We start from the raw sequence: 20,140 nt of genomic DNA, 5'->3' as shown, positions 1-20,140 counted from the left end.
TGAATACTTCTATAGGACCTAGGTCTTTGCATCTCCATTCTCTTAAGATTCTTGTCTTTATGATATTAAGGTATTGGCGCTTTCCTGCGATTAGTATATCGTTAATAAATAGCAAGATATATACTTTATTTCCTATAAAGAGATTAGGGTTAGCTTTAGCTGCTTTTAAACCTATATTCTTAAAGAACTTCTTAACTATCTAAAACTATTTTCTTAGTGCCTACTTTAGGCCGTAAAGTGACTTATTTAGCTTTAAGTAGACGTCCTTTACCCCCTTAAGGTTAGGTTTAAAGTCTCTTAATAGGTTAGGAATCTGTATATAAATCTATTCTTATAACGGCGGGTTTAAGAATGTAGTCTTAACGTTAATATGGTTGAGCTTAAGGTTCTTAGCTGCTACCTTTACTATTAGGAACCTAAAGGTATTATATTGTATAATAGACGTAAATGTCTTAAAATAGTTAATGTTGGGGGTCTACTTATCTCCTTAAATGCACAGTCTTACCTTTTTACGAATTACTTCTCTCTTGGCGTTATACTTATGCTTTAGAACTAGCTTACTTAGGAGTAATAACCTTCCTTCTAGTACTCTCCCCCTTACGATGGTATAGGTATGCATTCTCTTAAGAAAGAGAAATTCTTTAAAGATAGCTTTTATCTAGCTAGGAGCGTCCTCCCTTAAGGCCTAATCTAACTTAATAGCGTTAAAAGGTGCTATAGGTGCTCCTATAGAGGTAGTATTCTTAGCTTCTAGGTAGATAGCTTTTATAGCTATTACTAACTAAACTACCGTATTGTTAAAAACCCTTATTTGCGGTAACCTTTTAGACCTTGTTCTCTGCGTATAAGGAATGTGTATTGATGTACTTTATACGGGCGTTTTACCCTTTGCATTACCTTATAGATTTAAGCGTCCTACTTAATCTTAACCTAGGCTTCCTACTTAATTTAAGCGGCCCACTTAGTCTTAACCTAGGCTTCCTACTTAGCTTAAGCGGCCTACTTAGTCACTATCTAGCCTACTCTTAGTTCTCGCAACTGGAGTTTTTATCGGCGCGTTTAAGGTAGTAGGGAGAGGTCTAGGTTGGTTTGGAGCTTAGCTTATAGCATAATTTAAGCGTCCCGCTTAATCTTAACCTGGGCTTTCTACTTAATTAGAGCGGCCTACTTAGTTACTGTGTCTTATAGCTTGACTTATAGTATGCACCTAATGTGCTCTATAAGGGAACCTATACTTATTTACTTTAGTATCTCTAAAGAGCTTAATTGCTTACGTATGTAGGTTTATTATCTTAAATTAACTACTCCCTTTTAACCCTATAAAAGCGTAGTTAGGTTTTATCCTTAAATTGTACTTTCTAGGGTATTTCTTAAGCGTATTAATTGGGTTAGTATAACACCCAAAGATAACTAGATTCTTAAGGTTAGGGACTTAATAGGTGTATACTTTATAGGGTGTAATAGCACTACTATGCTCGTCGTTAAATAGAAGTGCTAAGGTTGGTATTCGATTCTTAATCTAGATAGTATGTTTAACTGCGTAGCACTAGAGTTCGACTAGTATATTTCCTTAAAATAGAAGTAACCTTATCTTATAGTTAACTATATAGATTGCGCGCTTAATCGCGCTATTGTATAAGTGCTTATATGGCGGATAAGGCTTAAAATTAATGCCTTGGGGTATTAATTCGTCTTAAAATCTGCGGCTAAATTCCCCCTTTCTATTGTCTGCTCGAATTTAGATAGCTCTATTGCCAGTAAATCTCTCTACTCTTACGATAATCTCTTTAATATACAGTAGTACTTCTTTAGTTTAGAAGGTTTTAAGAGGAATGACCTAGGTATAGCGTGTGGCGTTATCTAGGGCTAGGAGGTAGTAGTTATAACCTCTAATTAATATACCGATTCGTCCCGTAGTATTAAGGTGTAGCCCTTAACTAGGTACCTTCTCGCGCCTAGTTGTTTTTTTACTTAGTATTTCTCGCATCTTCCCTGCTAGATAAGCTTTATACGTGCTCTTACCGACTAGTACTAGTCTCTTCTTAAGCTTTATACCTAGTAAGGAGTGCTATAGCTTAAATAGGTCGCTATAATTTGTATGTCCAGTTTGGCGGTGCCATAGCTTAGCATCTATTTCGTTAAGATTTGGTTATAAATCGTATGCTTCTGCCGTCGTATTAAGTGCTTCCTAATGCTTTTATAGTACGTAGAGGTTATTTCTTATAATAGCCTTAAATGTTGTACCTGATCTATGCTTACTAGTAGCTTAATTGTCCATATTAAAAGTAATTAAGTAGCCTTCCTAAGTAAGAGTCCTTACTAAGATCAGCTTAATCGTCTTAAACGAAGGTATAAGCCAGACGTCTTTTAGTTTTAGGGTACCAATTTAAACTTGACCGTAGCCTATAGCAGGTATAATAGTCCTATTTACAGTGCGGACCTATCATAGTATATTCCATCTCTTTAGGTATATTAGGTCTAATTGGTTACTAGTAAAATACTTAGTTGCTCCTAAGTTGAGAGCCTAAGCTAGAGACGTTGTTGTAAGCATAGCACGTTTAGGGTCAGGGTTAAGGTAGATTAAATTGCTGTTGAATTTATCTTTTACTATTGCTATATTTCCTACTTCCTCTGCCTTAGGAGCACCTTAATTTATCTTCCTAGCGTTATTGAATTGGAATTGGTTAAGTAGGGGACAGTCTTTTTAGTAGTAACCTTTCTGATAACATACTCTATACTTATCTCTTTTTAGTTATCTTGGCTCTTTGCTTACTTAAGATGACGAGCTATAGTGATGACGCGATAAGGAATGATCGAATCTACTAGCACGACCTTTAGCCCTTGTTTAACCTCAACCTCGGTTTCCCCTTCTCCCCCTAGGTTTGTTTTTCCTCTCGTGTACAAGTGCTATATTTTGTACTTATATAGGGAGAGCAGTCTCTTGCTCCTAAAGAAGGGTAATGCAGCTCTTAAGGTCTCGTTTGTCTTATAGGCACTAGGTCTTCGTATTCTGCCACGTAATATCGCTCAGGAGGGCCAAGAGAAGCTGCTCTTTAATATCGTCGTTAGTAAGTGCTTAAGGTGTTAAGGCTAGATTAATCTTGAATCAATTAAGTATACAAAGGAACTTAATAATTTGTATCTTTATAGGGTCGAATATAGTGCTATAGAACTCCCTGCGAAGTCTAGAGATATAGACCTCGTCGTTAGCCTTATTAAACTTCTTTATTTCTTCCTATATTCCTTAAATATTATACGCCTTTATTATCGCACGTATCTCTTCCTAACGGTCGTCTCCTATTGAATTATAGATGATCTTATTTGCCTCCCCTTGTCTTCTTCTTCCGTCAGCTGAATTGACTTGATTTAGGTCCTCTGCACTAGTGATAAAATCCTATCCTTCTGACATAATTAGGGCTGCCTTATAGGTGCGCTCCTAGTCTATATAGTTGTCTCCATTAAAAATAACGATTTTACCTGCCTTGTGATCGTACGTAGGTGTCGTTGAGGTTAAGGTAGAGGAGGTTATTTGGAGCGTCGATTTTTCGAGTTAGGAGAGGTGTCGCTACCCGGGCTTATAACCTGTTGGAATTATAAGGTCATGGGGTCACAGCGGAGGTGTCTTGAGGGTCTAATTGATGATAGAGATGACGCAGACGATGAATATTGATTGATTCGTGATGCAGTAGATGCGGTTGATGTCTATCTAGATTGCATGCAGAGCTTGACCTCGCAAGGTGTCCAGAGCTTAGTCAGCACCTCATCGCTAATTTCTGACAATGAGACATAGGGTACTAGGTATCAAAAACAGTGATAAGTACGTCATTCTCCGTTCGACAATATTGAACATCTTTATCACTCGCACCTCTAACTCTTCGGCCCCCTTCCACCACTCCTAATCCGCAATCTGGAATACCACCTCTTCTGTGATCTAGACGTCGGCCGCTCTTCACTCCAGTAGAAGCGTCATCACTGCGTTCCCACCCCGCCCATTCCCTGCCGCTGCCTTGACCACCTCTTCTATAATTAGAGATAGTTACTAAACATATACGTACTCTAGGAATTATTCCTTATCATATCTATCGCCTACTCTTGTTGATTCGAGTTAAATAGACTGCGAAGGCCTTATCTAACCTTGCAGGCACCGGAACCTCTATAGGCTTCAATGAAGACAGCTGACGTGGATACGAAATGCGAATATCTCCACACTTGGCTTGCGTTACCTCGTTTTGCCTCGGTCGTTCTTTGTCAGTCTCTTCTCCCAATTTCCGCGCTCACGAAGGTACTGGTTCCTTCTTAGAGCCTTACTTCCTTTACCGCGACAAATCAGTCCGGCCCCTCTGCATTTCAAGCCGCTCCTCCCACGCCTCAGCTCCGTACCTCCCCTTGAAGGCTAGGGCAGACGAGTTAGAGCAGAAGATCATTACTACAGGTGCGACACCGATGAACGAATTTGGCGACTTGGAGAAGCATAACGAAGGGTTGGAGCAGCATAACAAAGAGCTGGAGAAGCGGAATAGAGAAGAAATGGAATGGCGGATGAAAGCGCTAGAGCAAGAATTGGAAACGGCAAACACAGACGCTGTTGAACTACCAAGGCATCTCGACAGAGTACTGGAACATCGAAACTAGGACTTAAAGCACTACTAGGATATCCTCCGCTTAGAGATCAATTCTTTCAAGGATAGCTTTGCGTCGAAGGAGTGGTATTAAAAGCAGTGCTTTTATCCATATTCAATATTGTTTAACATTTACTGAATATTAAATATTTACACTTAATATTCAATATTAATACAATGTTTAATACTAAAAGTTATTAAATATTAACAATTTTTAGAGTTAAGGTGTAAAATGCCTCGGAACATAACTCTGGCCCTTAAGCGATACGTGCGCATTTTAAATTTATTAGGTAAACACATATAAAGTTAAAATATATAAATATTAAACTTAGTTTTGCAGAATACCGTATACTATATTATTAATTTTTTATACGCCCTATATATACCTAATCTTTAACAGCCTAATCTTTAACTAACGCTATGCCTTTTTTATCTACTAATGTAATAGATAACGATAATATATCTTCCTCTACTATTTTAGAGCTTAATTTAAATTGGTTTACCTACTCTAGCAATAATAACACGTTAAGTAGCTCTATACTAAGTATACTAGGTATAACTTCCTATTAACTACCTTATAGAAAATAAAAGCTTATTACTACTTCTATTTAGCAATTTGCCCGCGATCCTCTTTCTTATAAAGCTAGTTGTAATGGCAGAAATTAAATATAGTACTGCTTAATATGTAAATAGAACTCTACCTCTTTAATATTTATTCGCGTTTACCTTTTTAAAAAGTACGGCATAGAGATCTAAGCTAGAGAGTTTAAATTAAAATAACTATAGTAGAAGCGCTTTATAAATATACTAAACAAATTGAAAGGCTCTAAATAGCTTAAATGCAAAGCTAAAAAAGAGTAGATTCTTAGGGCCGCTATTAATCGTAAAGCCTTTAACAAAGCTCTTATATAGCTAATTACTATATACAATTTACTATATAATATAGCCACCTAGCTAGAGCTATATACGTTACTTATAATAGTTAATTACACTATAGAAGAAGTTGCAATTAATATAATAGGAACTATACCAAAGCTGATTAAGTAATTGTGCTTAGTATATCGCGATATTCTAAAATAAAAGCTTTAAAGCTCCCTTGTAAAAATCCACTTCTTAATTAATATATAGATGTTACTAAATTACTACTCCCTCTAAGCTATTATTGCCTATTTTATTAACGCGGAAATAAGGAAGTTATAGAAGGCTCTACTTACTCTACTAGAACTCCCCTTATACGGTAGTAAGGACTAAGCTAACGCCTTTTTTTAAACTACTAAGAGCTATAGAATTCTGGGTAGAATTAGCTATATTTATAGTAATAATTACGGCGTAAACAATAAGATGTATTGCTATATATCTGCAGGCCTTTAGGTAAAAGGGCTCTTTTACTAAAACCTAGTTTAGCACTAATTTAATATAGTAGCTATATTATTAATCTCGCCCTTAAAGCCTTCCTCTACCTTAAAGATAAAGACGTAATTAATAAAGCTATTCGGCAGGCTATATTTAATAAGAATTTAATAATTAATAAGAAGCTTATATAGAAGATAAAGGAAGTAAAGGCTGTAGGCTAGAGAGAGATTAATACGCTTAGTAAAGTTTATAACCTTATTATATATATACGGGCGTTAAAGGCTTATTAGAATAAGTTTAAAACCCTTATTAGGCAATTAATTCCTTTAGATAATAACACTTAATAGAACTTATAGTTTATTATACTTAATATTATAAAGAATAAAAGAGTTTAAATAGCAGTTAATATATACTCTTAGAAGTAGTATATAGAAGTAAAAGATAACTACCTTTTACCTAAGGATTGGCAGATTATTAATAAGACGCACGCCTTTTTAAAGCCGTTTTATAAGGTTATAATAATAAACTAAGGTAACTTCTTATTAATTAACCAAACGCTATATACTATAGATATTCTTATTAAATACATTAAGCGATTAAAGGTAAGCCTTTTAGAGGCCATTAAAGCTCTACTAATTAGCAATATTAGTAATATTTAGTATCAATATCGCCTAAATTAACGCCTTTTCTCTGCTATTATTATAAGCCGGTACACCTTTAATAAATACCATAAGCTTATTAACGACACCCTTGCGTACACGGCCTTAATTCTACTTCACCCCTTATATTAGAAGACTTATATTAAGAGGTACTAGAATAAGAAGTGGTATAAGCAGTTATTTACTGTAGTAAGGAAGCTTTATGAGGATTAATATATAGAACGCCTAATTAACCCTACGGCCTCTAAATCTACTAGATCTAGTACCTCTACTAAGCCTTTTAAAACTAAACTCTATATACAAATACTTAACGTCACTAGTAGTTTTAAGGAAGAGTATAAGGAATTTATTAAAGGAAAGCCTACCTTAATAAGAGGCATAGCTCTTAACTAGTAGCTTAATTTAACTTATTAAGCTAACTACCCACAACTCTCTTAGATGGCTATTAATATATTATCTATTCTATTTATGTTGGCAGAGGCCGAGTAAGTGTTTTTAGGTATACGGCGAATAGTCTTATGGGACCGTATGTTATTAGGAAGCACGAATATTAAGTAAACGGAGTGCTTAAAGAGTTGGCTGCTCAGTAATATTATAGCTAAGGGGAGGCTTGTGGCGACGAACGCAGCAATAGAAGCTCTTATATACTTGGCAGATCAAGAAGGAGAGCCTTATAAGCCACCACCAACTACACCAAGCCAAGGGTCGCGAAGTTGACGATAGTGGTAAGAGCGGAGGTAAGAGCGGGGGTAAGCAAAGGCAAGAGATATTGTATTTTAGAGCTCTAATAAAGCCTAGAGCTATACGGAGCTTAATTATAATCAAGGCTCTATATATACTCAACCTGGATTCAATATTCAATAATCTATTCAATATCAAAATCGTCTTCAATATCAACTTTAATACGGCCTCATATCGATATTGAATATTAATAAAAGCACTGATCAAAAGCAACTCGGGAATAGGGACAAGCGATTCAGCCGCGTCGGCCAAGCAATCAAGGAAATTAGAGACTAAATCCCTTACTAAATCCCTTGTTCAAGGGATGATAGAGTATCTAGCGGAGTACAGGGCCGAGGAGTTTATCCCCTAGAATCAAGATTTTCCCGAGCAGAAGACCCTCCCGGAGGACGACATAACTCCACAAATCGAACCGCTCCTGCGACGAGTTTGTGGTATTCCCGATTCGCGGAGCCCAGAATGTTTGAGCATATCGAAATACTTTAAAGACGGCTCTAATCGGCCACCCAACGCTCTCATTATTGCATCACTATTCGTGGCTAGTGTACTGGAATGGTTTCCAAAGATACCTCGCTGGCCGCTGAGCGAGTACAGGCATTTTGGATGAATCCAAAGAATACCTCCCGCCCGAGGATCTTGAAGAAACTATCCAGAAAATGAAACGCGGTTGGAGATCTTGATGAAAATAAAGTGCCATCTCCTTGTTGCCGATCCCCAGCGCAAGTTAGTCTTTATCCCGCCGGCAACTGCGTTCGACCCAGACTCGATGCGTGCGCAAGATGGCGAAGGCTCCGACATGACAATAGGACGTCCAACAGCCTCACAATATCGCCTCACAATATCGCCTCAAACTGTGCACGTGGTCAGCGCTCGTCGGAGTCGAAGATCATCTGCTATTCAATTAACTGGGGTCGTACGAATATCGAAAAAGGTTGCTGGAGTATAGATCCTTCTTCCTAGACACACCAGGTCAAATAAAGGACTGGACGGGTTGATGTCCTGGACTTTCAGCAAGGCAATCGTGGTGGTTGAGGTGGCAGGGTCTGAGAAGGACGAGACACTTTGAACGGGCGTCCGGCACAGGTAAACAACTTGGAGAACCGCAATCGGAAGAGCTTGAGTCTTCGACTCGCCCCTGCTGGAGTTAGAATTGGACCCGCTCTCTGACAATTGCGTTGTTCTCGCCGGGTATGTTCGCCTCTAGATAGGTCAGCCTGGTAAGCTTTTGGTATGTTTGCGGAGTGAGCTAGCGGCTGGACAAGGATAAGCGGTAAACGCGGTGAAACGTGGTCAGAGGAAGCCTTTTGGAGGAGTGCTGGATATGCTGTTGTCTCTCGGGTTGGGGCTGCCAGGTATGGCTTAATCAATATTATGCTCGATTCTACAGTTTTCGGTGAGTCGGATAGGTATGGATAGGTGCAATGCAGAAGTCCAAGTTTGATGCCTTCAATTCATAACACAGCTGCCGTCTTGAAATGCTCCTGACACATCTCTAGTGGCCTAATAACATTCTGGATGAGATCGCCTCGCCATGATTGATTCGCATTATTCGCGCCCGTAAAGCACCACTTCACAGCGGAAGCGTAGTCATCACCGCCTTCATCACCCACACTTTGGGACCACTTTAGCGCGGCCATGAGATCGAAGGCTTGCTTGGCTTCTCCAGCCCCGGCTAGATGCCTTTTGCGGAGAGGGTGGTCTTCTAGTCGCCGACCGAAGCAGAGCTCCAGGAGGAGGATGCCGAGCGAGTAGAAGTTGCAGTCGTTGGCTTTGGTGTTTGAGGTCGCAGGATGGTGGAGTGGAAAGCCTTGGCGGATGAAGGGCTCGTGGTATGGTACGCCGCAGTCATCATCCTCCCATGGAAAGAAAAGAACGTCTTCTTTCGTGAGACCAGTACTGAGCCATGGAGTGAACTGGAGCTGGGCGACCGAGGAAGCGAGAAGCAGCGCAATAGAGTAGCGTTGACGTCGGGTGAGGTGCCCTTCAAAGCTGTTGGAGAGGATATGATCCAATGTTAGCGGGCCACTATCATCGGGTCGTTTCCTCTTCGTGAACGGGTGGAGGTGGTATGTTTCGTCGTCATGACAAATGATGCCCATGCACTTGCCATACTCTTCGTCACCCAGAAGCTGGCAGAGCTTGACGCTTGGGTCGACCGGGATGTCCAACTCGATCTTTGGTACGGTCGGGGCGGGTGTTGTGAGGGCCACCTTCTTTCGCCTTGCTGGTGTTGGTGATAGCGCCGGCACCAGAGTGCAATTGGGCGGACACGGTGACTGAGGTGCGGTGGAAGGCTTCACGGGTTTTTGCGGAAAGGAGCAGTCGATCATTTGTCCACACTGCAGCTCTCTCCATGACCATGGAGTATTCGCCTGAGACGATGGAGCAACGAACATGAGAATGACCTCGAAGTATATCTCTGGAAGTGTGCGATGCTCAAGCCGAAGGTTGGCGAAGTGGTACCGCTGACAAGAGCACTGCCATGCCTTTTGCAGGGCTTTGAAGAGGAGATCTGACTTCTTCCACGCCTTCTTGAACGCCGTCTCTAGAGCGGATGTCTGCTTCGTGTTGGCAGGAGCAGCGTTCTGGAGCGCGGATACCTTGTCGCTCGTGCTGAGGAGCTTCTCCAATCGTCCGTTGCATTCCTTCAGCTGATCGAGAAGCTCGTTTCTCACTGGCCCGTTGAAGCTGAACTTGAGCCGGAATGTCTCGTAGTCCCACTTCGATTTTGCTGACGCAAGTTTGGAGGGCTTGCTCGGCGACTGTGGCGTCGGCGGCTGTGGGCTCAACGGTCGCCGCTGCTTCTTCGGCTCTGGCGGGGCTAGCTTGCTTTGAACAGTCACCTTGTCGAGAGATAGCTCCTTCCTCAACTCCTCGGCTGTCTCGTTCATCTCGCGGATGATTTCCATGTACAAGCCGTACGACTCCTGAAGCCGCCCCTCCAAGCGCTCCCGCAGAGCCTTGCTGCTCCAGTCTTTGCCACCTGGGTCACCCACCAGACGAGCTACCTCATCTGCATCATTCACAATCGGCAGCAAAAGCTCTTTCAGATTCCGCTTGTACAAGATCTCATGAAACTGCACGTCGCTGCGGTATTTGGTGTACTCCTTTCGCACCCGCCAGAAGAAACCGCCGGCCTTGGCGACATCGCGCCAGTACTCGAGGCCGGAGACGATCAGGGGAAAGGTTCCGAGGAGAAAGCCTGCGATTTCGAGGCCGCTCATCAGGATGTATTAGAAAATGGAGAACGACCAGGGGGGAGATTGAGCGAAGCGTGGTGTGGTGTTGCCGGAGGTGACCTGTGGCTCGGCTGAAGGCTGAGGGAAGGAACGACCGTTTGCCCCACGCGCCCCGCACTCTTCAGCCTCGCACCACCAGCCTCGCACCACCAGCCTCGTTCACCACCTGCAGCCCGACGAGGTGGCGTTTCTCTCGCAATACAACTATCCCAACGGAAATCGCTCATTCTCGCTGTTGAGACTTGCAAGACAGGTGCGGCACCGGAGCGCCAATCCCAAATGACGCCTGAGCACCTTCCTAAAATTCAAGTAGCCGCCGAGCTATACGTCGCGGCTAGCCCAAGAGCCTCAACTCTGAAAAGTCTGGGCCACGATGGTTGCATCTGTGTCGGAGCAATGCCGGGCCTGCATCATGACCCTGAAGACCATTGTCTCATCTCTCTCCGACCCGGGCAGGCAGAAGAGCCGAGTCCACCATGAGCAGGTTAACGATGAGCTGGAGAGGTTCAGCCTCTGGATGGGCAACATTGGCGCCCTGCATCGGCCAGACTCTTCTATGTCTCTCGAGTCGCGTCTTCGCGAGGCTAACGATGTTTTGACCCATATTCTGGAATTGCTAGATGATCTGAACGAGATCACCGGAGAACGTGGGTCTGTTGCTTCATCCATGCCTGTGAACCAGCTGACATGATCTAGTTTTGGAGATCGTCTCCGGAGAGCGCGAAGGGGAGATAGCTTCTGCACCTCATGATGACGGCGACGAGAAAGACCAAAACGAAGAAACGGAACTTCTCGAGGAAATTGGGGCCTGCATCACACGTCTCTTCAGAGTATCCAGCCTCATCCGCCAGGCTGCACCCACGGATCTCTTCGCTAAAGCTCTCAGCCGGAACCGATATCGATTCAATGACCAGGTCGACATCGCTCATGTGGGTGAGAAGTACCCGAAGCTCGCCACGGAGGAACTTGCGTGGCTCCAGAAGCGGCTCGGTCGAGCCATCACCCAACGCCGACGCTACCTGAGCTACATCCAAGACCACCGCGAGAAGCTTGAGGGCATGCTCACTCGTGAGGAGACACCCGAGCCCGCAACACCCAAATCGCAAGCTCCCACCAGGCAGCTTCAAGCCATGAAACTACTACCCGACTCTTCCAGCCGGCCATCCACGTTCTTCACGAAAGCTTCAAGTCTGACACCGGGCCACATCACACCCCAGATGCTCGCTGCGGAAGAAGAATCAGATCCCGAGAACGATGCGAGGTCATACACGACCATATCTCGTTCTATCGATGGTGATCCCGATTCCTCGACCACTGTTAGAATCCCGAAGCTCAACGAGCTGCGAGCAGGATCCAAGAAGGAAGTGGAATGCCCGTTCTGCTTTCGAATGGAGAAGTTCAAGAACGAGCGAGTGTGGCGACTACATGTTTTCTCCGACCTCCGCTCCTACGTTTGCACATTTCCCGACTGCGACGCCCCGTACTTCGGCGATATCAACGAATGGTTTCGTCACGAGATGCAGAGCCACCGCGTCAGCTACAACTGCCGACTCTGCCAGAAGACCTTCCAGCTCGGAGAGCGTTACCTTGCCCATGCTGTAGCCTGATGAGGTCAGCTACAACTGCCGACTCTGCCAGAAGACCTTCCAGCTCGGAGAGCGTTACCTTGCCCATGNTCGGAAACAACATCCCGACATGCTGGAAGACGGCGAACAACAACCCGTTCTTGATATTGCTCGAAAGCCACTGGATCGGATACCTGCTCAGGAATGCCCATGCTGCTCGGAGTGGGTAGATCGTCTCAAGGAGCGGGCAACAGTCGCTAGTATGCCTTCTGACGCATCCAATCACATCCTTGGTGTCGCCCCAACCGTCTTCAAACGCCACCTCGCTTCTCACTTGGAGCAGTTAGCGTTGTTCGCAATCCCAATTCGTCCAGTTGCCGAGGGCGACATCGATTCAAATGTCCCCATCGAAGAGGGTGTGGGTGCACTTTCGGGGGGTTCGGATCTCTCAATCCTCACCTTTGACAGTTCCAGGCCATCATCTCCTGCAAGCAAAGGGCAGTCATCTGATGACGTCCCAATCACAGAAGGGGTGGCCAAGACAGCGGCAGGGAATGAGGGGAGTGGAGGAGAAGTGATGACACTTCTACTTGATCGAAGATTTAGCGACGTCCTGATCACAGAAGAGGTAGTTAGGGCAGCGGCAGGNCATGAGAAGAGTGGAAAAGAAGTGATAACGTTTCTGCTCGATCGAAGAGGGGCCGACATTCTGATTACGGAAGGAGCAGTAGCCTGGATTGCAAAATCATTTAATAAAGAAGTAATGACGCTTCTGCTCGATCAAAGAGGGGACGAAATTAAGATCACAGAAGAGGTGGTCAAGGCAGCGGCAGGGAATAAGGGGGGTGGAGGAGAAGTGATGACGCTTCTACTAGACCGAAGAGGGGCCGACGTCCCGATCACAGAAGAGGTGGTTAAGGCAGCGGCAGGGAATGAGGGGAGTGGAAGAGAAGTGATGATGCTTCTGCTTGATCGGAGAGGGGGCGACGTCCCGATCACTGAAGGGGTGGTTAAGGCGGCGGCAGGGAATGATGGCAAAGAAATAATGAGACTTCTACTCGATCGAAGAGGGGGCGACGTCCCGATTACTGAAGGGGTGGTTAGGGTGGCGGCGGGGAATTGGGGGGGTGGGGCAGGAATAATGACACTTCTACTCGATCGAAGAGGGGGCGACATCCCGATCACTGAAGGGGTGGTTGAGGCGGCGGCGGGGAATTGGTGGAGTGGGCAAGAAATAATGAGACTTCTACTCGATCGAAGAAGGGGCGACATCCCGATTACTGAAGGGGTGGTTAAGGCGGCGGCGGGGAATAATAGGTGGGGCAAAGAGATAATGACACTTCTACTCGATCGAAGAGGGGGCGACGTCCAGATCACTGAAGGGGTGGTTAAGGCGGCGGGGAATAATGCGTGTGGCAAAGAGATAATGACACTTCTACTCGATCGAAGAGGGGGCGACGACCCGATCACTAAAGGGGTGGTTAAGGCAGCGGCGGGGAATAAGATGCGTGGTAAAGAGATAATGACACTTCTACTTGATTGAAGAGGGGCGACATCCCAATTACTAAAGGGGTGGTTGAGGCAGCGGAGGGGAATAAGTGGGGGGGTAAAGAGATTATAACACTTCTACTCGATCAAAGAAGGGGCGACGTCCCGATTACTAGGGGGGTGGTTAAGGCAGCGGCGGGGAATAATATGTGGTAAAGAGATGACACTTCTACCCGATTAAAGAGGGGGCGACGTTATAAGCTTATTAGACTTCTAGCTCTAATATTAGTATATTTTAACGGTATAAATATACTTAGCTATAATTATTCTCTTTAAATCTCTATTTTATAAAAGGGCCTAGGGGTAATAATTAGGACGTTAAGGATTATAATATATATAATATTATATAAGCTTATACTATGCGGTGCATTATATTTGTGTAATACACGGTGTACTCGCGTAATATTTCGACTTACAGTGTATTTACACCCCTAACTGTGGATGCAAAGGGCCGCAATTGGTAACCCCTTTTGGTGTTTTGGCCCTCTCCCTAAACAAGGATAGCAGGGATCCATTTGGGGAATTATCAAAGCGTCGAACGCCACTGTAAACGATGCGCTATTTTCACAACTCATGCTTTAATCCTCTGATATAGTTAGCGCTAAAATATGTCTCAACATCGCATATCCTTGGCTAAAAGCCCAACTATGCTGCCGCTGTTTTTGGCTAGAATGATCACACGTATTTAGGATCCTGCTACTTACCACATTAGAGAAATGGGGCACATGATCGCTCAAATCATGCCCCGCACAGAATACAAGACACGTGGCCGAGTTCTCGCAAGATGAACTTCGAAACTTTTTCTATATTACATATCTCGTACCGCCATCAGCATAACTTCGTCATTAGCGCTTTTATCAAACCCAAAAACGCCCCGGCCCCGCCCCTAGAAACCCGCTATACTATATGGTCTCTATAGAGAAAGGAGTGGTTGAAAGCCGTTCCTGTGTATCCCTAATGCTTCCCATGAAGCATCTCGCCAATTCCATTAATATCCACCGAGATTTCCTGGCTTTAACCTGACCTGACCTGTCCCGACCTGACTCTGCCTTTGACCCTGATATCGACCCTGATATCGACCCTGACGTTAACCCTGATTGTCCCGAACCCTATTCTCCTCCTCCCTTTCCCTAAACCCACCACCCGCCCCCCTACTGCCCCTCCTCCTGCCCCTCCTCCCACGGCACAAGCCCAACCCTCGGCAACCCTGCGCCCTCCCTCCCCAAATCCTCCTCCACACTCAGCAGCCCCATCGCCCAATGCACCCTCGTACCCGGATTCGTCAGCACAAAGCGACGATCGCTCAACTCCCTCGGCGGCCCCGCAGCCGGATCCGCAACCACGTTCCTACTCAGCCGATCATCGACGTTCGTCGGGTCGCGCCGACCGCGATACGGCGGGCCGCGGCCAGCACTGGCGGCCTTCTCCCACGCCGTCTCGCAGCCGCGCGCGATGAGCCCCGCGCTAGCCCAGCCGGTGCGGGCCTCGATGTCGAGGACGCGCGAGACGAGCCAGGCGCGCTGCGTCGCGTCGCGGTACTGGACGCCGGCGAAGAAGAGCGACATGGTGCTCTCGATGAGCGCGGCGCCGAGGGACGGGTTGAGCGGCGTGTTGGCGGGAGTCGGCACGATGCCCGCGGCGATGCGGCCGATCTCGTTGGCGTAGTGCGCCGTCTGCTGCGCGGCGACGCCCGCGGCCATCATCGCCGCGGGCGGCATCGATGGGTGCGAGCGGATGTTGATGATGTGCGCCATGTAGAGCATCGCCCATATGATGCCGATGTCGTAGCTGCGGTACTGCCGAGCGTCGCCGAAGGGCGTCTGCAGTGGCTGGTGGTATTCGGCGGAGAGCGGCTGGAACGCGGGTCCGAGGTGCGGTCCGAGGTGCTGCTCCAGCGCGCATAGGGCCGCTCGTATTTGAGACCAGTCTTCTAGGGCGGTCTTATAGGCGGCTTCGAGGTCGATGTTGGCGCGGGAGGGGCTCGTAGGGGAGGTCTGGCGTGGGTTTGCATACGAGGATGGCATGGCGGTGGGGGGGCGCGTAGGTCCCATCCCGTAGAAGGTGGGCATTTGTGGGGGACCTTGTGGTGGGGGGCCTTGTGGTGGGGGACCTTGTGATGGAGGACCTTGTGATGGCATTTGCGAAAGATTTGGAGCATTAGGTCGCTGCTGACCTTGAGCGCCAACGTGCGGTATAAGCGGTGATGGGCCTCCCGTGAGCGATGTTTGTGGAGGGTAGCCAGGAGATCCTTGTGGAGGACCCATGGGAGAGCCCTGGGGAGCTCCCATCCCAAATCCTAGGGGCAGCCCCCCTGTCCAACCAGGCGGTGGTCCCCCAGTCCAACCCGGTGGCGCTCTTCCAGTCCAACCCGGTGGTGGTCCTCCCGTCCAATCTGGTGGAGGACCTGCAGCTGTGTTTGGTGATTGTCCCATTGGACCCATTGGACCCATAGTAGTAGGCGAAGGACCCGTTCCTGTCTGCGCAGGCTGTGGGGGTGGGCCCATGGGCATTCCAGGTGTTGGCCTCCACTGCCCACCGTCTGCTTCCACCGCTTTGATCTTGCGCTCGCGATCTTTTGCCGCGAAATCTGCGATACGACCAAGGATAAGGATGACGTGGTCATGGGTTGCGTAGATTGCGTCAGCACGGCCCACAGGTGCTCGTGGGGGACAGTCGCTCCATCTGCTATAATCCATGCTGTAGCCTGATGAGCTTCTGACCAGATAATCTGATAATCAAAGACACGAATACTCACAGAAGTCGATTTCCACTAACGATGCTCTGGAAAGCGTCCTGTCGACAATACCACCAGAACAGATCTTGGAACAACTCATACTTGCTCAAATCCAATCCTTGCGGTACCGAGTTCGATGGCTTAAAGTCTTCGAAATTCCCAACGACTCGCCCAGCCTCATCGTACCTCAGTTTTCTCCCGATCAAGGTACTGACCAGCCCTTCATCCGGTAACATTGCGAATTCCTTGAATCCGCGGTTCAGTTGCCGTTGCTGCATGAGCCTATCCAGGTTCTGGTATGGGAAGCTCTGCTCATACGCTGCTTGCTCAGCCTTCATTCTCTTCGATTCTTTCGTCATGCCGCGATAATCAATCTCGACTAAAAGCTGTTTCGCGCCTACAAGATGACTGCTCCATTTGAGATGATCTGCTGTCATAACTTCGTAGAAAGCTAGGAGCAGAGACGCAGCTAGAGTCGTTACTTGATGGCGTTTCTTGCGGTGTCCTACACAGTGGTGTATCCTCTTCAAAGCATAAGCGTAGTGCTTGAACGAGGGCGTCACAGATGCGCCCTGCAGCTTCGCAATGTGCAAACTAGCAAGTGCCAGCATTGCATGTAACAGCCCCTGATGATTTAACGCCATCATTGGCAATGTATATGTCCAAAGGCTTTGCTGCGAGCTCGGGACTGGTCCTTCAGTAAACATCGCCGACACATTTCGAGGATTCCTTTCGTAGATCGACAAACTAGGTCCTGTAGCGTAGATAAAATGCGCAAAAACACGAGCAGTCTTAGGGTTTTTGAGCGGATTCGCCACCCATTCCGCGCGATAATAATCTAATATCCCTTCGTAAATGAATGCGTCGTATCGTCTAATGCTGGTTTCGCTGGTGCTCTCTTGATGAATTCTAAGGATCATGCCAAAATCCCGGTTCGTTGTGATGGCGTTATCTGGGGCATCCTCCATTTCTTCATCGGATTGAACGTCGTAATAATCGTCGTCTTCGTACTCTACAGCGGCTTCGTCGAGAACTTGGGTAGGGCTGACGTGGTCAGCAGAGAACCCAGACGTAAGGAGCTGGCCTCTAAACTCTGGCTGAGCATGAGACACGGCAGCAGGATGTTCTGCAAATTTGCAACACAATTAGCACTCACCCACTAGCTGTCATTCGAACAGGACGAGTGATTTTCAATTACGATGGGGACTTGAGAGATGCAGACACACAGTAAATCGACAATCCTGTGATTGGACATTGGAGAAGCAATAGGTATAAGGTATAGGTAGACTAAATACGAGACATACCAAGAATAGTATGCTGCGCAACATATTTTACATCGTAATTTGAATCTGACTGGGGTATCTGAATCTGCACCTGGTGATGGCCAGGCTGAGGGGGTGGATACGCACCTCGTCCCAGATCCACAGTGCTTTGCTGCGCCTGCGAATCTGGAACCTGGGCGTTGGCCACTTGTGCTAATGGTGTCCTTTGCTCAACATACTGAGGTTGGTATTCTTCCACTCGAGCAGGACCACTCGAGGCAAAAAAATACGAATTCTGTTCCTCTTCTTCACTCTGTCGCTGCTGGTAAACGAAGTGATCTTGGTACGCTTGCGAAACTGCTGTGTACGATGCATCGGAAACAACGGGTTTTTCGTCTATTGTTTGACTATCATACGAAACCGGGATCTGCTGAAACTGTCCTCCCTGCTGAGGATACTGCTGTCCCTGATAACCAGGAAAGCCAGTATTCACTGAAGGTGGGTAGAAAGTCGAACTTGTCGGAGTAGGAAGTTGTGTGTGAGGAGAGTGAATAGGTTGTTGGGCGTAGTTCGGATCTTGAGGGTAAGGTGGCTGTCCTCCAACAAGCACTCCTGCGCTCTGTGGATCCAGTCCAGGAATTGGACCCGATTCGACGTTTGAAAAATCAAACTGTGTCAGCGGCCTTGGTTGGATCGAAGCTAGTGATCCTGGTGTTTGCTGCTGTTGTTGTTGTATGGGCTGCGGATGTCGATGGTGTACTGGTCGCGCTCCTGGGAGCAGAGAATTATGGTAGGGTAGTGTATTTACAGTCGATGGATGATTCGGCCAGTCTCCAATCGGAGGCTTGAATATAACGCGTTGGTTATATCCTTCGCAATGGCGTTTGGACTTGATGCAATTGTTGCAGATGGGCCGTTCTTCCCCACACTTGATCCTCCGCTTGCGGCATGTCAAACAGCCTGTCTTGGTCCTCTTCCGCAGCTTTGGATTCGAAGGTGGTGCAGAAGCTGAATTACCGGTGGGCGTGACATTCCCAGCACCGGTCGATATGGCAGAACCATTATCCATGTGGATTTAGTGCTCTCTCTGTCTCTATCTCTTTCCCTGGGAAAATGGGTTTGTTGAATATTCTTAGCGCCCGGTGTCGAGTGGTGAGATGAGCATAAGCAAGCGACCGTCAACCGGGGCGCTGGGTTTCCGGCCGAGTAAATAGTAGAGAACCGTACCTAGGCAAGCTTAGGTGCGCTGCTACGTGAGGCCGTGTTGTCGGAAAGAGGCATGCCCGTGTTCAAACAGCCTTAGATCAAGAGGGGCAGGCTGCCGCTAAAAAATGACGATCCGCGACGAGCGTCGAGAGTGGGGATTTAACAACGGTCGAGCTGTCAAAAATAGGTTGAGACCGATGTTGGAGCGTAAGGGCTCGGGTGGCTCCCGAATGACGCTACGGGAGAAGCACAGCAGGAGGAACCCTGAAAAGAAAAAAATAATTCAGGACGGGAAGGCTGCGAGCCGCCGGGAATCCATTTGATTATAGATTGACAGTGTGATATACGAAGCACGGAACCTCAACCGTCAAAGCCCACCAGCCAGTTGGAAACAGGCTGAACAGAAAACAGGCACAGAAAAGGACCAGGAAGGGGGTTCAGAGGCGCGTCAAAGGCCTAGAACCGGGAGAGTGGGATTGCGGGTGGGAAGGATCGAAATCGGTGAGAGCAGTGGGAATGGTTCAAGGCGCGTTGGCTCAAGTTTCGTGGGTGTGGTCGTGATAAGCATTGCCCCTTTGACGCAACGCGCTCGGTGTGGAGGAGTATCACAGATGCAGACATACCTTCCTGTGCCATAAGGGCCATGTTAGAATGAGATTCGCGCCACTGGATCAAGAGAGGCGGCCGCTGGGCGCTCGGACTGGAGATTAAGGCTTCAACCCTGGAGAGTACGGCCGCGAAAAACCCCTGGGATCGCCGGCGGATCAAGGGCACGACTACGATTATCATTGGACTGTGTGCAGAACTACCCGTCCAAACGAGGGCCGTGAGCAAAAAAGCTCCCGATGCCAGCGAGGATCATGAGGGGAAGCTCCCTAGTTGATGGTCGATTAGGCCATGTCAAACCATACCAAAGCTAGTCGAGAGCCCCCTCAGAAGGGTTAGGAAGCACACGCCCGGTTTGATATGATGACATGAACAGCTGCAGTAACGGGGGAAAGCTTAGGAGAGAGCTAGGAGAGCCAGGAGACTCAGGAGTCATGGCTGGGGGGCCTCGGAGAGTCCTGCGGCCCCGCGCGCACTGCACCCAAGGATAAAAAGGCGTAGAACGTGGGACTCCGGGAAAATTTGGTCCTCGAGGCTTTCACGGCCTCAGTGTCATGGCGAAGGAGACTACCACGCTACTACGGGCAGCCGCCGGGCCCCTTTCCCTG

At 47.0% G+C, this 20,140-nt stretch overlaps 6 protein-coding genes across 6 annotated transcripts; 2 read left to right on the top strand and 4 right to left on the bottom strand.

The window, feature by feature from the left end:
- Nucleotides 1-2,759: 2,759 nt before the first annotated feature.
- K441DRAFT_661692 (uncharacterized protein) lies at nucleotides 2,760-3,220 on the bottom strand (the record flags this gene model as incomplete). The annotated part of the gene is made up of 2 exons (XM_067648913.1): nucleotides 2,760-3,075; nucleotides 3,121-3,220. Coding segments are annotated over 2 exons (180 nt in total), but the record flags the coding sequence as incomplete, so codon positions are not given.
- A 598-nt stretch (nucleotides 3,221-3,818) lies between these two features.
- Nucleotides 3,819-4,773, top strand: K441DRAFT_661690 (uncharacterized protein). Its single transcript, XM_067648912.1, has one exon. It carries the CDS (start codon nucleotides 4,192-4,194, stop codon nucleotides 4,630-4,632), a length of 441 nt encoding a protein of 146 aa, XP_067502867.1. The 5' UTR covers nucleotides 3,819-4,191; the 3' UTR covers nucleotides 4,633-4,773.
- A 4,050-nt stretch (nucleotides 4,774-8,823) lies between these two features.
- Nucleotides 8,824-9,702, bottom strand: K441DRAFT_566418 (uncharacterized protein; the record flags this gene model as incomplete). The annotated part of the gene is made up of 2 exons (XM_067643743.1): nucleotides 8,824-9,096; nucleotides 9,211-9,702. The coding sequence occupies 2 exons, from the start codon at nucleotides 9,700-9,702 to the stop codon at nucleotides 8,824-8,826; spliced, it is 765 nt and encodes a 254-aa protein (XP_067502866.1).
- Nucleotides 9,676-10,596, bottom strand: K441DRAFT_427818 (uncharacterized protein; the record flags this gene model as incomplete). The annotated part of the gene is made up of 1 exon (XM_067641599.1): nucleotides 9,676-10,596. A coding segment is annotated over one exon (921 nt), but the record flags the coding sequence as incomplete, so codon positions are not given.
- Nucleotides 10,597-10,790: 194 nt separating this feature from the next.
- K441DRAFT_723475 (uncharacterized protein) lies at nucleotides 10,791-12,218 on the top strand (the record flags this gene model as incomplete). The annotated part of the gene is made up of 2 exons (XM_067654092.1): nucleotides 10,791-11,258; nucleotides 11,308-12,218. Exons 1-2 carry the CDS (start codon nucleotides 10,985-10,987, stop codon nucleotides 12,216-12,218), a joined length of 1,185 nt encoding a protein of 394 aa, XP_067502864.1. The 5' UTR covers nucleotides 10,791-10,984.
- A 2,541-nt stretch (nucleotides 12,219-14,759) lies between these two features.
- K441DRAFT_144371 (uncharacterized protein) lies at nucleotides 14,760-18,920 on the bottom strand. The gene is made up of 3 exons (XM_067640151.1): nucleotides 17,763-18,920; nucleotides 16,480-17,584; nucleotides 14,760-16,421 (listed from the first exon to the last, which is right to left on the bottom strand). Exons 1-3 carry the CDS (start codon nucleotides 18,787-18,789, stop codon nucleotides 14,876-14,878), a joined length of 3,678 nt encoding a protein of 1,225 aa, XP_067502863.1. The 5' UTR covers nucleotides 18,790-18,920; the 3' UTR covers nucleotides 14,760-14,875.
- Between the last annotated feature and the right edge of the window lie 1,220 nt (nucleotides 18,921-20,140).

This window comes from Cenococcum geophilum (assembly GCF_001692895.1).
Source record: "Cenococcum geophilum 1.58 unplaced genomic scaffold K441scaffold_27, whole genome shotgun sequence".
Classification (NCBI taxonomy): domain Eukaryota; kingdom Fungi; phylum Ascomycota; class Dothideomycetes; order Gloniales; family Gloniaceae; genus Cenococcum; species Cenococcum geophilum.
This window is presented reverse-complemented; position numbering and strand designations above follow the sequence as displayed.

Excerpts from the sequence above, each read along its gene's own strand:
- K441DRAFT_661690 (XM_067648912.1), top strand. The coding sequence starts at position 4,192 with ATGCGAATATCTCCACACTTGGCTTGCGTTACCTCGTTTTGCCTCGGT.
- K441DRAFT_144371 (XM_067640151.1), bottom strand. The coding sequence starts at position 18,789 with ATGGATAATGGTTCTGCCATATCGACCGGTGCTGGGAATGTCACGCCC. Across the intron at positions 17,585-17,762 it reads TGCGCAGCATACTATTCTTG|AACATCCTGCTGCCGTGTCT; the intron begins GTATGTCTCGTA and ends GCAAATTTGCAG. Across the intron at positions 16,422-16,479 it reads GTTAGTGGAAATCGACTTCT|CATGGATTATAGCAGATGGA; the intron begins GTGAGTATTCGT and ends ATCAGGCTACAG.